This window comes from Acinonyx jubatus, chromosome X (genome assembly GCF_027475565.1).
Source record: "Acinonyx jubatus isolate Ajub_Pintada_27869175 chromosome X, VMU_Ajub_asm_v1.0, whole genome shotgun sequence".
NCBI classification, from domain to species: Eukaryota; Metazoa; Chordata; class Mammalia; order Carnivora; family Felidae; genus Acinonyx; species Acinonyx jubatus.
In genome coordinates, this window is record NC_069389.1 from 108,326,113 (window position 1) to 108,342,221 (window position 16,109).

At 44.3% G+C, this 16,109-nt stretch overlaps 1 protein-coding gene across 2 annotated transcripts in view; it reads left to right on the forward strand.

The window, feature by feature from the left end:
* Positions 1-2,503, forward strand: part of LOC106988539 (P2R1A-PPP2R2A-interacting phosphatase regulator 1-like) — a 102,317-nt gene extending 99,814 nt beyond the window's left edge. For both annotated transcript variants that reach the window (XR_008289862.1, XM_027054350.2), the window contains one exon: positions 441-2,503. Coding sequence is in view for 1 of the 2 variants with exons in the window: in XM_027054350.2 (XP_026910151.1) it covers position 441 (1 nt within the window). In the remaining variant the exon portion in view is untranslated. The remainder of the gene's footprint in view (positions 1-440) is intronic.
* Positions 2,504-16,109: the final 13,606 nt, after the last annotated feature.

Below are 16,109 nucleotides of genomic sequence, written 5' to 3' on the forward strand. Positions count from 1 at the left end.
TTTCTGATGCACACAATGCTCTAACCCAATAAACTAGGCATCCCTGGAAGACAGCAGGTCCTGGGACAGCACTGCCTGCCCAAAACACTCCCCCTTGAAAGGAAGCCACACTGTACTGTCCATAGGCCCCTTGAAATATCGTTAAAGATGGAACGCTCGGAATTAAATGTTAATGATGTTCAGAAAGGATAAGCAAGGTACAGCTGCCACAAGTTCTGATGCCTTTGCTTCTGGATTCCCTTCTCTCTCTTTGGAATGCCTACCTCTCTTTCAAGGCCCGGCAGAAATGCCACTTCCTCCAATAAGCCTTCCAGGATCTTCCATGAGAACTATTGATTCCTGCTCCATCACCGTAGAACGTTGCTTATTCTGCTTTGCAATTCTTCCTGACTTAGGCAATCACTGGTTGTGTATTATGTCTTCCTTTCTCTCCTACCTAGACTATGAATTCCTCAGAGTGACCCACAGCTGCCGGCACAATGCCTAATCCAGAAAAGACATCAGTACAATTGGATGAAATGATATCCTTCGACTCCACTGTATCTGAAGCCCAAAGTAGGCCCAGAAGGGAGCCTAGGCAAGGCTTCACTAGGACGTCTTCATCTTGACCCAGCCACATGTCATTCTGCCAAAACAAACTGGTTAGACAGCAGAGCATTGCAATTGCAAAAGGCCCAAAGCTTGTACTTCCCTTGCAGGTCAGACTGGTTTGTGGTATAATATGTGGTTGTGGAAAATGTAACTGGCACAGTTCACATGAGAATTCAGTGTAGACAAATTTCATGGTGACATAGAAAATAACAGTTTCCAGATGTAGAACTCTCTCCCCCTTTGGGAGGCTTTGGATTCCTATTTGCTTCAGGCTACCCTTGGGCTCTATATCCCTTCGGACTTTGAATACCGTGTTATAAAATATGCTGTTGCAAAGTTAGGCATCTGGCTTTGTGTTGTTCTTGCATCACTTAATGCGTATTTGTTTTTGCTGTAATTATATTACAAGCTACACTTTGGCGGGTTTCCTCATCCCTAAAATGGGGACAAGAATCCCTGGCCTACCCAGTTTACTAGGCTCTTAGGAGGTTCTAATGTGGTAACATTTATAGCAGGTGTGATAGTGTAACTATAGGATGCTCTTCAAATGTTAAGTTCTGTTTTATTATTAAAAACCTTTACACTCTACTACTTAGGTAGGTGTGCTTGAGATCCCACATTAGGAATCAAAGCCTTCATTGCAAATTCCTGAGGATAATGCTTTACTTCATGGTTTCCACAATGTGCCTGAAGGGAAGAAGATTCATCACCTGGAGCCCTTGTTAAAAACATTCCCAGAACCTACCCCAGAGCTACTCAATAAAAATCCCCGGGGAAAATTCTGCCCCAACAATTCTAAAGTGGGGTTTTTTTTCAACACCACCAAAGCAATTCTCTGACACCAGCTGGGTGTCCTACAGTTCATCTCAATTCTGACACTATTGTGAAAATCATTAAAGGAAAACCTCACTTAGATGGAGTCGGGAGGTTTGGCAGGGGCAGCTCTGGCACCCTACCGCTGTTGGTCAATTGTGGATCCAACGTGAAGAGGTGGACCTTGCACTGTGGCTACTACTTTACTATCCGGGCCAGAGGAAGGAAGGCTTCCTCCTCCCCCGGCAACAGCCCAGCCAATGAGAGACTGTTACAACACAGCCAATGAAAAGCCACTGTACTTGGAACTCCTAGTTTACTCCAATGGGCTTCTTCTTTACAACCGCCCTCCCAACTGCCCACCCCCCCCCCCCTTGCCTCTATAAAAGAGCCTTCATTGGCTTTGTTCCTTAGACTTGCTTGCCTATGGTTTTTGTCGTGGCTTGCTTGTCCCGGGTTGCAATTCTCTGCTGTTCCTAAATAAGCCCACTTTTTGTTAGCAACATAATGGGTATTTTTATTTACTAAGGGTAACACTCTCCACCTGGGGGCAGCGGCAGATCCCACAGGGTAAGGGCTCGGTCCCACAAGACTGCCCTCCACTTCAGATGCCAGTGGCACGTCCAGGTTGTTACCTATACTTCTTACTAACTGGCAATAAGTCAGAGGTTCCTGGGACCCCCTCCTTGGGTTCAGTTGATTCGCTGGAGCAGCTCACAGGACTCAGGAAACCAGTTTACTAGATTACCAGTGTCTTACAGAGGCTATGAGAGGATACTTAAGGTGAGGTCCTGCACAAAGTAACATCTGTACCTGTGGAGTTTCGGGCCCAGCATGGTGACATGTGGAAGGGTTCCAGTTCACCAACCTGGATGCCCTCAGAACACTGTCCTTGTGGAGGTTTGTGGAGGCTTCATTGCACAGGTACGGTTGATTAAATCATTGGCTCGCTGGCCATTGGTGATTGATTCAACCTCCAGCCCCTCTCCCATCCGGAGAGGTCAGCAGGGTGGGACTGAAAGGGTCAACCTTCCAGTCATGTGGTTGGTTCCCCTGTCCTTAGTGCTTTCCAAAAATTACTTCATTAACATAAGCTCATGGGTGGTTGAAGGGGGGTTCATAAGTTATCAAGACACCTTTATCACTCTCATCACCTAGGAAATTCCGAGAGTTTTAGGAGCTTTGTGCCAGAATTGGGGAGGTAGACCAAATATATATTTCTTATTATAACTCGCAGTATTACACCAGGAGAAAAACAAGGTCAACAGTGCCGTCAGGAGTGACACCAGGTGACTGGTTTATCCCCAGGCAGGTCTGGGAGACACAGCCTTTGCCAGTTGTTCACCTATCAGAATGAATTAGTTTGGTACTCTTTCTGGGGCAGGTCTTTTCAGGCAGGGAGAAATCACAACTGGAGAACTTTGGAGGAGGCTCCAGAAGGACAGATTTCAGCCTGCGTCACAATTGTGCCTGCAATTTAGTATCGGCAAAACCTTCCCCTTGAAGTTCCTTGTCCTTGCCTGGAGTTCTAAAAAGCTGGCTTGGGGCCATATAGCTTGCAGCTCTTAAGACAACACTTAAGACAAAGTGTTAAGCCTTTCATTTTGAGGCCTTTGTTGCCTCAGTCCAATTGGTGGTTTCCCAGAATTTTCTCAGTGCCACGGTGGTTTTGTGAACAACACTCCCTTTAGATCCCTCTCTTCAGACTTCCTTCCCCCCAGCTCCTGAGCTGAGCTCTTTCACGGCAGTTAAACACTGTTATTGTCATTGTTTTCCTGTTTGTCTCTGAGGTGAAGAGGGCTGGATTTGGTCTTGTCCATCCTTGCATCCAAAGGACGTGGCATTGTGCCTGATGTATTGTAAGTACTTATGTTGGGCTGATCTGTGAAATTGCTTACTGTCTGCTTCACGTACTTGACTGGGAGCTCATTGAGGGCAGCCACAAGTCAACTCTGTATCCTCACATCCTCGCCTCATGCCACACAGAGTCATCGGTCAGCAACTGCCTGTTCAAGAGCGAATGGTCTCCCTTTTGGGAGAGCCGAGGGTAACTAATTCGGGAGAGAGGCAGTCTGCTTGCTAGGCATTGGCACTGGCAATCTTGGGATTAGGACTCGGGGGAAACGGATTGCTCATAGCCTTTTGAGGTCAGTTTGAGAAAGGCCTTCTGAAAGGGGTGGGGAATACTGCTTGGCTCTCCCATTACCTTGAGACAGGGGCTGGGGCTGGAAGATGTCGCTAAAACAGTGTCGAACATCAACAAGGCTTCAACTGCATTCTTACCTGCTGACAGTCCAGACACATGGCAAATCCAGGCATACAAAGGCATTAAAGGCCATGCCTTTACTTCTAGACTGTTCAGACATAGTGTGTTGCTATTCCTTTTGGAAGCCTTTGCCCAGAGCTCCTCTCCTGTTCATTCTTGCCATAACTCATTTTGGAAAAAAAAAATAGGAATCCTAATAGCAGGCATTTGGTGGCAAAGAGAGACAGTTTGAATCACCTAGAGTACTTTTTGCAAAGGAAGGAACTGAGTTCCATTGTCCCGCTAATTAGCTGTATGAGTTTCTTTAGCTGTATAAATCCCTTTCTTTATCCTGGGCCTCGAAATTCACCCATCTGTACAATGAGGTTGTTGGACTACAACGAGTCTGTGGCAGGCCTGGCCAGAAATATCTGCTCGAGGTCCTGGAAATAGACTTTCTCCTGCCCTGATTCCTCACCCAAACATATAGAATCAAGCACAGAAACATGGTTCTGTATTTCCCATCCCCTTCACCCAATGACCCATATTATAAAAATTACTGTTACCAATTAGTCAAGAACATTTATTGAATTGCCTGCTCGATGTCAACACTGCGTATGAATGATTTTGTTTTTTATTCTTGAAATGGCGGGGGCATTTTTCATGCTCCAGGAGCTTGTCGTGGCCTCGGTGACACCAAGAGGAGCCTGTGACTTAGTGAGCCTGTGGGATGATTTTTACCTTCTGTTGTGGCAACCGGGGCACCTGTACTCTTTGCACCTGTCAGGTTACAACACTGTTACACAAGGCTCTCTGTTTACCACACTAGAGAAAATTGACCAAGACAAGGAGATGGTCTTAGGCATAGTGTTCAGGGGAAAGATGCAAAGTTCAGGAGTTCCTTTTGACTGTAGACGACGACTGTGGAATGACGCGTGTGAGGTGGTGTGGTTTACAGGAAGAAGCGTGTAGTCATGAGCTATGGAAACTGGGGTAAGTCTTAACTTCCCTGGGCTCAAATCCTTCATTTGTAAAACTTTCATTCAGATGGCCTGAAGAGAGGAAATAATGCATGCTTATAAAGAGACTACAGCATCGAAGGCCTTTAGGACATGTTACTTATTATTATGGAGAATCTGAGAGATGATGAAAGAAGAAATAAAAACCACGGGCTATCGACACTGGTCAAGTCGACAACAAAAACTCAAGGGGGGGTCCATACTATCTAATGGTGGGATAGCCCAGACGCTGGCTTAGGTTACCCCCGATTCCAGCTTATATCTCAGGACCCTCCCGGGGGATCTCCATGCTTTTACATCCTCCATACATCAGCGCCTCTGTGCTCTCTGACATTTGTATGTGCCATTTTGTTTCTTCTAGAATCGAGCACAGAAACATGGTTCCCACAGCAAACCCAGATGGGTCTCACCACTTCCCACATGAAATCCTGACACATTCAGCATTTTCCAAATTCGGTAACTTTGCTGAAAATTTTAAGGGTTGTCGGGAAGATCCCACATGGTACGAAGTAGCTTCCTGCTCTCCTGCTGTCTTCACCTTTTTACTCTGCTCCTTTCCAAAGCCTGCACTCCTTGTGACCCAACGCTTCATGCTTAACTCCTTGGCTTCTCTCATCAATGGCAGGCCAATCTGGGACTTTTCTATCTAGTAAGCTGGTAGGTACTCCATAAAATATATTTATATATATTTTTTTAAGCTGCTCTTAGACTTTGGGGACACCCTGTTGAAGGAACATGCCAAAAGGCAGCACCTAAAATTTCATCAGGGCTCCCAGATGTTTAACTTGTCACACCCACCTGCTCATCTGCTCACTTCATGGGCAAACTTGGAAGGCAGACTGCACTAATATACCTGAAAACAATGTTTCTAAGGTAAGCACGCACGCCACAGCACATCTGGGAACATTTCATCACACACGCACAGATGAGTTTAACGACTGGGATGAGTAAACCATGGCAAGGAGATCCTGCAAAACACATACTTAAGACGTAGCTTGTATGTAATTATACTTCACTCCAGACCATGGGATTTCGTACTTCAAAAGTGACAGCCCTGTAATCCAGTTTTAAGTATTTTTCCAAATGTCCACTACAGGAGGCAGGCACACTATGCTGCAGTGCCGTGGTTAAGAGCATTGACAAGAAGCATTCAGATCTGGGTGAAAACCTCATCTCTGGCCCTTGCCGAGCTGTGTGTGACCTTGGGCAAGTTTGCCTCTTATAGCCTCAGTTTTCTTATCTGTAAAATGGGAGTGATTATATAACTGTTTAGGTTCTCTATATAACACCATGAAAGTTATTTTTAATGTTGGCATTGGGAGTAAAATCAAAGTTTAGATATATATTTGGATGAGTAACGTTACTAAATAAATGAACTCCAACATTGAAAACACGCACAGTCCATGTTTAAGAAGCCAATTCTGGTTTGGAGGCAGCTGGGTGGCTCAGTCGGTTAAGTGTCAGACTTCAGCTCAGGTCATGATCTCATGGTTCATGAGTTTGAGCCCGGCATTGGGCTCTGTCCTGTCATCGCAGGGCCTGCTTCGGATCCTTTGTTTCCCTCTCTCTCTGCCCTCTTCTCAACTCTCATATGTTCTCTCTCTCTCTCAAAAATAAATGAACATTTAAAAAAAAAAAATGAAGCCAATTCTGGTTTAATCTGGTTATACATACCCAAATAAGCGCCTAGTCTTTGAAGCAAAACCTCCAAATAAAACTATATTTAACCCATAAGAACAAAATTACAAATGATGATGTCATCAAAATACACTTTGGCCAGTGGTATTCAAGCTTCCGGAACTGTATATTCTTGGCAGTGATGGAGAGCCCATGATTGCCTGTCTGTTTGTGATTGCAAAGGACCAAGGAGTTTTGGGTTCTTTGCTACTCATCTGTGGCCACATTAGCAAGCCTCTGGAAATAAGCAAGAAAACACGGCTATGGTAATTTACTCATCAGGAAAGCAAACCACTTCCTTGCCTTTAGTCATCTACCAGTGCAGCAGCATTTTAGGTAACACTGACCACTATGGAAGTAATTAGTTGTGGTCATATTACGTTAAAGCATCATGACAAACCAAGTGACTTTATTCAGGCTAAATCTGTAGAGATGATTTAGATATAGGTAACAAATCCTTTTTGTCTGTTTGGTAGGTTGGAGCACTATCTTAAAATATTTAAACCGAGAACAATCCTGGATCTTTTTGGTCCCACTGAGGACAATAGTCTCATAGTCTTTCTTAAAACAATTTATAGCACTTAATGGTGATTTGTTGTAACTGAATAAGTGCTCTGGCAGAAGCCCCTACAATTTTAAATAACTTGAATGAGATTGTTAGAAACAGGACAAGTTAATTTCAAAGCTGGAAACATTTCCATCTCTTAAGAGGTATGAATTTGCATACTTCTCTGAGGCAGATATTCCTTTGTTCTGAAAAAACAAATGAAGTGTCCTTCAGTCTAACAAAATACAAGCCTGTCAGTTCCCATCCATCCCACCCCAAAATCCTCAGGCCTTGGTAACCTCATGGCCTCTTTCTCCAAATCTAGGCTGAATTCGTGGAGGTCTGTCTTATTAACCTTAAAAAATAAACTGCCAGTTATTTTACCAGCCAAAAAAAAAAAAAGATGTGTTTATTCAGGAATAGCAGAGAATTGCAATCTGGGACAAGGAAGCTGCAGCAAAACCATAGGCAAGTCCGGAGAACAAAGCTTAGGAAGGCTCTTTTATAGAGGAAAGGGGGCAGTTGGGAGGGCGGTTGTAAACAAGAAGTCCATTGGAGTAAACTGGGAGTTGGAAGTATAGTGGCTTCTCATTGGTTGAGCTGTGACTGCCTCTCATTGGTTGGGCTGTTGCCGGGGTGTAAGGGGAAGAGGAAGACTTCCTTCCTCCTGCTGGGGTAGTAAAGCAGTAGCCATGTGCAAGGTCCTTCTCTTCCTGTTGAGCCTGTAATTGGGAGGAATGGTAGGGTGGGAGAGCCCCCCACCCCCACCCGGTCCAACCTCCTGACCCTAGTTTAGTGAGATTTCCCTTTATTAATTTTTATAGTCTGGTCCTCCCCGAGGCTGTCAGGGCTAAATCTAGGGTAGTTACAGACTTATTTTCAGAGGTGTTTTCCCAAATCTAAGTCTCTCTCGTCATATATTCCCTCTCCCCCATCTCCCAAGTATACTCCTCAACATAATACTGTTTCTTCTCTTGTTACCCAAAGTTCTACTCTTCTCTCAGCAACCAAAAACTTCCATCATGCCTATTCTGGAATGGCCGCTACATAACTATCACTCTTTATATTCTCAACACCTTTTCTGAATTTTTTCCACCTCCTTACCTTTTTTTTTTTTTTTTCATGTTTATTTATTTTTGAGAGAGAGACAGAACATGAGCATGGGTGGGGGGGGGGGAGGCAGAGAGAAGGAGAGACCCGGAATCTGAAGCAGTCTCCAGGCTCTGAGCTGTCGGCACAGAGCCCGACGCGGGGCTCGAACTCACAAACCATGAGATCATGACCTGAGCCCAAGTCGGAGGCTCAACCGACTGAGCCACCCAGGCGCCCCACCACCCCCTTACCTTAATGGAAACCTGATTTCCCTCTGAGGGCACCATTTCCCTTGCAGCCTTCGCAACACAACATAGTCCATAGGCTGGGAGGTGCGTTTAGTGTCCTCCACATTGGGGAACACCGCTGTCAAACATTGCTCCCTCCTTTGAAGTCCATTCTGTTCAGCTGTGCTAATGCCTCCTCATCTTGGTCCCTGTGACTGACTTAACTTCTGGCCACTCTTCTATATCCACTGGAGACTTTAACGACTGGCTCTTAGTCTTCCTTACTACTGTAAGCCCTGCCGCCATTTTCCTGGGGGCCTCCAATGTCCACATGGCCAACCCACCCATTACCTTTGATCTCCTTGTTTCCAAAGACCCCGCTCCTCCACTCAGCCACCCACTCCAACACTTTTGCTCTAGATTACTCTTGTAAGCAGCAGAAATAATCTTAATTCAAACATCTCATTAGGCCATTGTTCCCTTAATTATCCCACACCACCTGTTTTGTTTGGTTTTGTTTCACAATGAAGGGACGTTTGAGTGGCTGTTGTTAGAAAGAAACAAAAGCCCAAAGGTCCCAAATGAAGTCACTTATGTTAAGCTCCACCAGGCCTTAACACCTAATTACAGTTTCAACCTCTCCCGGGAGTGGAGTTTTAAACCAATCAGTCTGGAATGTCCTGATCAGCACTAGTGAGGTAATCTGCACGATAAAAGTGACTTTGCTTGGAATAAATCTTTTCTTCTTTTGCTAATTACTTCCTTGTCCCACCCATTTCTGCCTATAAAAGCCTTCCATTTTGTATTACTACCCGGAGCATGCTTCTGTTTGCTAGAAGGGATGCTGCCTGATTCATGAAATCGCTGAATAAAGCCAATTACATCCTTGAGTTTACTCAGTTGAATTTTTGTTGTTTAACACTATCAACCCGATCCTGTTCCTTCTTCCATGTTAACAGAACCCACTGTTTCCCACTATCCACTTCTCAGGGAATGTGATTCATCAGTTTAGGGGTAAACTTTGGTGAATCCAAAAGAATGATTTTCAAATTGTTGTCCCCAGGAGGTCCCTTTCCAAAGTCCCACAAGGTCAAAACTATTTGCATAATAGTAGTCTTTTTTGTTCCTGTGTGGACATTTTTAAAAACATTTTTTAATGTTTATTTATTTTTGAAAGGGAGAGAGAGAGAGCATGAGCAGGGGAGGGGCAGAGAGAGAGGGAGACACAGAATCCAAACCAGGCTCCAGGCTCTGAGCTGTCAGCACAGAGCCCGATGTGGGGCTCGAACCCACGGACCGTGAGATCATGACCTGAGCCGAAGTCGGACGCTCAACCACCGACTGAGCGGCTCAACCACTGACTGAGCCACCCAGGCGCCCCCAAAATATAATCTTTTAAAAATAGAAAGTATGATGGTAGTCTCAAAAAAACAGAACTGGCTCAGTGGAGTTGCAAACTCCACTCGCTGCTTTCTTCATGTAACTTGACTTTCACCTGAAAGAATGACAAGCTGTGGTCATTTGGACTTGAGTATTTGTCAGATACTTTTTTGCATAAATTAATAGTGTGCGTCTGGTACTTTCAGAGAACAGTCTTTGTTCTGAACTGCTATCGACTGTGACAAATGCCCCTGAGATATCAAAGATCAGAATCAAACGATTCCCAGTAGATGTAGGAACATGGAGGTCCTGCCATCTTTCTTGAAAAATTTCGGTGGATGGTGGGGGTGGGATACAGGTTAAGGTAGGTTGAGAAGCGAATGAAAAAGAAAAGGGAAGCAGTGAGAATAGACAGCTCTTGGGAGAAGTTTAACAATGAAGAGGAATGCCTGGGTGGCTCAGTCGGTTAAGCATCCACCTCTTAATTTCGGTTCAGGTTATGATTTCACAATTTGTGGGTTCGAGCACAGAGCCTGCTTGGGATTCTTTGTCTCCCTGTCTCTCTCTCTGCCCTTCCCCTCATCTCTGTCTCTCTCTCTCAAAAGTAAATAAATAAACATTTTAAAAAAACAATGAAGGGGAAAACATAGAATAATAGCTGGAGGGGGAAGTAGGGTCAAGGAAAATTGTTCTAGACACGTGCAAGGCGTGAGCATGTATAAATAATGATGGCATGGAGAAAATTAAGAGGTATTGACTGAAGATACAGAAGAGAGAGGGAGTAGTGGGCAAGATTCAGGAGAAGAGGTTGGGATCTGGGACTCAGTTGATGATGGAGGTGGTGTGTTTGTGTGTTGGTTGAGCAGGGGTAGTAGGAGTTTCGAAGAAGGTGGAGAAAGTGTGAAGTTGTCATTGCTGAAATCGGGAAAGCAAGTAGAATAGAGAAATAAAGTAGTCTTGCCAGGCATGGTGGATCTCACCCATTCCCATTGCCTCTACTATTTCTATGTTGCTGGTTCCCAGACCTATGCCTCCAGTCCATGCATTTCTTCTGACCTCCGGGCCCACGTATCTTTTTTTTTTTTTTTTAAGTTGTATTTATTTGTAGTCTCTACACACAACGTGGGGCTTGAACTCACAACCCTGAGACCAAGTCACATGCTCTTCCGACTGAGCAAGCCAGGCACCCCCAGGCCCACATATCTAATTGACCGTCGGATATCTCCACTTGGGATATCCAAATACAGGCGTTTTACTCACCACATCCAAAATCAAACTCATGATCCTCTCTCCCAAACCAGGTCGTCTTTCAGTGTTCCTGATCCCAGTGAATGACACCATCATCCAGCTGGTTATGGAAGACCCGATCCTAGGAATCATCCTTATTGAGTCCATCTTCCTCACCCTCCACATTCAGTCAATCACCAAATCCTATTGGTTCAATTTTCTTAACATATCTTAAACCTATTCACATCATCCCATCCCCTACTACCACCCTAATTCAGGGCGGTATGACCCTGAATCTGGGCTATTGCCATACTCTCCCACCTGCCTCCCCAAGTCTTCATTCTATTTTCTATGAGCAGAGTGATCTTTTTCAACAAACAAACACCATGTCACGCTGCCGTGTAAACCCCTTCGATAGCTTCCCATTTTCCTCCAGGACAAAAAACAAAACTTGTAACTCTCCTTTACTTCCGTCCCCCCTCCACCTTCTGTTACCCCCATCGTGGTTATCACTTTCCAACAGTCCGTGTACTTTATTATGACTGTTGTTTATTCTGTCTCCCACCTGTAGAATGAGACCCCCTCTAGGAGACCCTGCATCTTTGTTGGGTACACAGCTTTATCCCTGTTATGATCCGAAGTGTGCCCCGCCTAAAATTCGTATGTTGAAATCCTGACCCCCAGTACCAGAGAACGTGACCGTACTGGAGAGAGGGCCTTTAAAGAGGTAACTAAGGTAAAATGAGGTCACATTTGTGGGCCCTAACCCAACATGACTAGTACCCTCACAAGAAGAGGAAATTAAGACACAGATGTGTACAGAGGAACACCACGTGAGGACACAGGGAGGAGACAGCTATCTCCAAGCCAGGGAGAGAGGCCTGAGAAGCAACTAACCCTGCCGACGCCCCGATATCCACCTTCTCCCTCCAGAAACCTGAGAAATTAAATTTCTGCGGTCTAAGCCCCCCGGCCTGAGGTGCTTTGTTATGGCAGCCCTAGAAAACTGAAACCGTCCCTAACAGAAGAGCTCCTGGCGCATAGGAAGCACTCAGCAAACATTGGCTAAAAGAAGAGATGAACGTGCCGCCTTCCGCGACCCAGCCCCTGCTGCCCTCACTCACCTCATCTCCTGCCACTTTCCCCCTGGATCTCTCAACTCCTTCCAGACGGAACTTTTCTGAACTCCTCAGATGTGTCAATCCCCGGTCCCCCACTCAGAAACTTCGCGTGTCCTTCCCTCTGCCCGGAGTGCTCTCTTCCCACGTCACCCTATGCTACACATCAGCACCATGACTTCCCACTATGCATCCTTCGGGGGCCAAAGTCAATTTAAAAACCATATTCTCCAAATAGATCAATTAAAGTATAATGGGTGTGCAATACACTGCACTTACTTCAAGTGTACAGTTTGACACGTTTTGACATATGTACACAACCGTGAAACCATCCGCACAATCAAGACAATGAACATATATGTATCCGCCCCAAAATTTCCTCATGACCTTGTTTAGTCCCTGCTTCCCTGCTTCCCCCCACTCTCCAATCAACCACTCATCTGCTTTTTGTCACTGCAGATTAGTTTGCATTTTAGAAAAATGACTCGGGGGCACCGGGGTGGCTCAGTCGGTTGAGCATCTGACTCTTGATTTCGGCTCATGTCATGATCTCAGGGTCGTAGGATCGAGCCCTGCATTGGGCTCCATGTTGAGCGTGGAGCCTGCTCAAGTTTCTCTCTCTCTCTCTCTCTCTCTCTCTCTCCCCCTCCCTCTGCCCCCTCCCCTGCTCACTCTCTCTTTCTCTAAAAGAAAAGAAAAAGAAAAATGACTTTATTGCAACTAATATGACACTACGTGAACTCAACTGGAATGAAAATTTTTCTAAATGATTTTACGGAGATGTAATTGACATACAAAATACTGTACATATTTAATATACATAGTTTGCCTTTTTTAAAGACTTACATAAACGGGATCATGCAGCGTGTTGTTTTTATTTTGCTCTGGCTTCTTTGACAGCGTAATTATTTTGAGACTCACCTATGTTGTCGTGTGTATCAATAGTTCATTCCCTTTTATTGCTGAGTAGTATTTCATCGTATGTACTTACCACAGCTTGTTTATCCATTCACCAGTTGGTGGGCATTTCTGCTGTTTATAGTTTGAAGCTAGTTTGAAGCTGCTGTTTCTAGTTTGAAGCTGCCATGAACACTTGTGTACAATTAGCTTTAATCCTATTACTTTCTTAGAAATGTGTTCTATCTCCCAGATTAACTGCGGCCCTCCTGTTCTACTCTCATTTATTCATGTCTTCCCTTTCTGTGAATGTGTGTTTGCTTAGGAGGACTATGTTGGTTTGGGCGAATGACTTGGAGAAATCGCTCACGAGATAAATCACCACCTCTTCTCTTCCGTGACTGGCTGGATTTGATCCAACAGCTCTGGACCTAGTGACCCAATGGAGGTGAGAGACCCACCCAGCAGCCTGGCTCGAGTTCCAGGCATACAGAGCCCTGTTTCCAATCCTGCTGGTCCTAAAAATATACCGACCATTGGCAGGTGGCTAGGCTATTTTCAACCTTGGGGGCCTCAGGAATCAAGGGATTCATGCCAGACCAGGAAGCAAAAAAGCAAGCCCTTATCGGTGGGCTTCAGATAAAAACAGCTGTCTTGTGGCATGGCCTCAGCTGAGTCTCGATTGTCCGTTTACTGGCATTGCTAGTTGTTTCCCCTTTTAGGCTCAATCATATTTTCCGTTCCCTCTCTAAGCGTGAACCTGGGACAGTGAATGCAGATATCGGGAGGGGAGAGTGGGAGGCCAGAGAAACATTTTGTTTTTCAACTTGCCCAACTCCGTGTAGTGCTCAAGTTACAGAGGAGCTCCGAAATAAGTTAGAGCTGCTCAGAAGTGTCTCTACAGTCTCAGGCTTCAACATCATGCATGTCTAGAAAGTGGGTCATGGTGTCTGTTTCTGCTGGCAAAATTAAAGGACTATTATTATCATCTCCATTTTATGGAGGAGGAACCCTGAGGAACAGAGAGGTTAAATAACTTGTCTGAGTCAAAAGGAGCAGCTAGAAAGTGGCAACGCCAGTGCCAGGGTACAAACTCAGATCTGGTGGACTCCAAAGCTTATGCTCTTGATCACTAGTGTTTCTAAACCTGTGGTCCTCAACTTGTCTCCCAGAATTGTACTAAGTGGGTGGCCACCTCATAAACAAGTACAGTTGACCCTTGAACAACACAGGTTTGAACAACGCGGGTCCACTTATACGCAGATTTTTTTTCTAACGTTTTATTTATTTTTGAGACAGAGAGAGACAGAGCATGAACGGGGGAGGGGCAGAGAGAGAGGGAGACACAGAATCAGAAACAGGCTCCAGGCTCTGAGCCATCAGCCCAGAGCCCGACGCGGGGATCGAACTCAGAACTCACGGACCGCGAGATCGTGACCTGGCTGAAGTCGGACGCTTAACCGACTGAGCTACCCAGGCGCCCCCCCTTTTTTTTTTTTATAAATATACTGTGCAGCACTGGAAATGGATTTTCTCTTATGACTTTCTTAATAACATTTTCTTTTTGTTGTTGTTGTTTTCATTTAAACTTTACTTAGCCAACATACATCGCAATGTTCGTTTCAGGAGTAGAATTCAGTGATTCATCACTTACATACAACACCCGGTGCTCATCACAAGTGCCCTCCTTAGTACCCGTCACTCATCTAGCCCATCCCCCACCCACCTGCCTCCATCAACTCTGTTTGTTCTCTATCGTTAAGAGTCTCTTGAGGTTTGTTTCCCTCTCTCCTTCCCCCCTCCCTTATATGCATCTGTTTTGTGTCCTAAATTCCACATATGACTGAAATCATATAGTATTCATCTTTGTTTGACTTATCTTGCTTAGCATAATACCTTCTAGCTCCATCTATGTGCTTGCAAATGGCAAGAGTTCATTCTTCTTGATGGCTGAGTAATATTCCATTGTGTATATAATATATACACAATAATATATAATATATATATCACAACTTACTTATCCATTCATCTGTCAATAGACATTTGGGCTCTCTCCATAGTTTAATAATGTGGTTATAAACATCGGGGTGCATATATCCCTTCAAATCAGCATTTTTGTACCCTTTGGGTAAATACCTAATAGCGCAATTGCTGGGTCGTAGGGTAGTTCTATTTTCAGTTTTTTGAGGAACCTCCATACTGTTCTCCAGAGTGGCTGCACCAGTTTGCATTCCCACCAACAGTGCAAGAGGGTTCCCCTTTCTCTGCATCCTGGCTAATACCTGTTGCTCCTTGTGTTGTTAATTTTAACCATTCTGACAGGTGTGAGGTGGTATCTCCTTGTGATTTTGATTTGTATTTCCCTGATGAGCATCTTTTCTTGTGTCTATTAGCCATCTGTATGTCTTCTTTGGAGAAATGTCTATTCATGTCTGTTGCCCAATTCTTTTTTTTTTTTATTAATTTTATTTTTTTTAATTTACATCCAAATTAGTTAGCATATACGTTGTCCATTTCTTAACTCGCTTATTTGTTTTTTGGGTGTTGAGTTTGATAAGTTCTTTATAGATTTTGGATCCTAACCCTTTATCAGATATGTCATTTGCAAGTATCTTCTCCCATTCCATAGGTTGCCTTTTAGTTCTGTTGTTTCCTTTGCCGTGCAGAAGCTTTTTATCTTGATGAGGTCCCAATAGTTCATGTTCGCTTTTGTTTCCCTTGCCTCCAGTGACATATCTAGCAAGAAGTTGCTCCTGCTGATTTCAAAGAGGTTGCTGCCTGTGGTCTCCTCCAGGACTGTAATGGTTTCCTGTCTCACATTCAGATCTTTGATTCATTTTGAATTTATTTTAGTGAATGGTGTAAGAAAGTGGTCCAGTTTCATTCTTCTGTATGTCACCATCCAGTTTTCCCAACACTATTTGTTGAAAAGACTATCTTTTTTTCCATTGGATATTCTTTCCTGCTTTGTCAAAGATTAGTGGACCATATAGTTGTGGGTTCATTTTTGGGTTTTCTATTCTGCTCCATTGATCTGAGTGTCTGTTTTTGTGCCAGTACTATACCGTCTTGATGACTACAGCTTTGTAATATATCTTGAATTCTGGAATTTGATGCCTCCAGTTTTGTTTTTCTTTTTCAGGATTGCTATTTGGGGTCTTTTGTGGTTCCATACAGATTTTGAGATTGTTTATTCTAGCTCAGTAACATTTTCTTTTCTCTAGCTAACTTTATTGTAAGAATACAGTATGTGATACATAGAACATACAGAATATG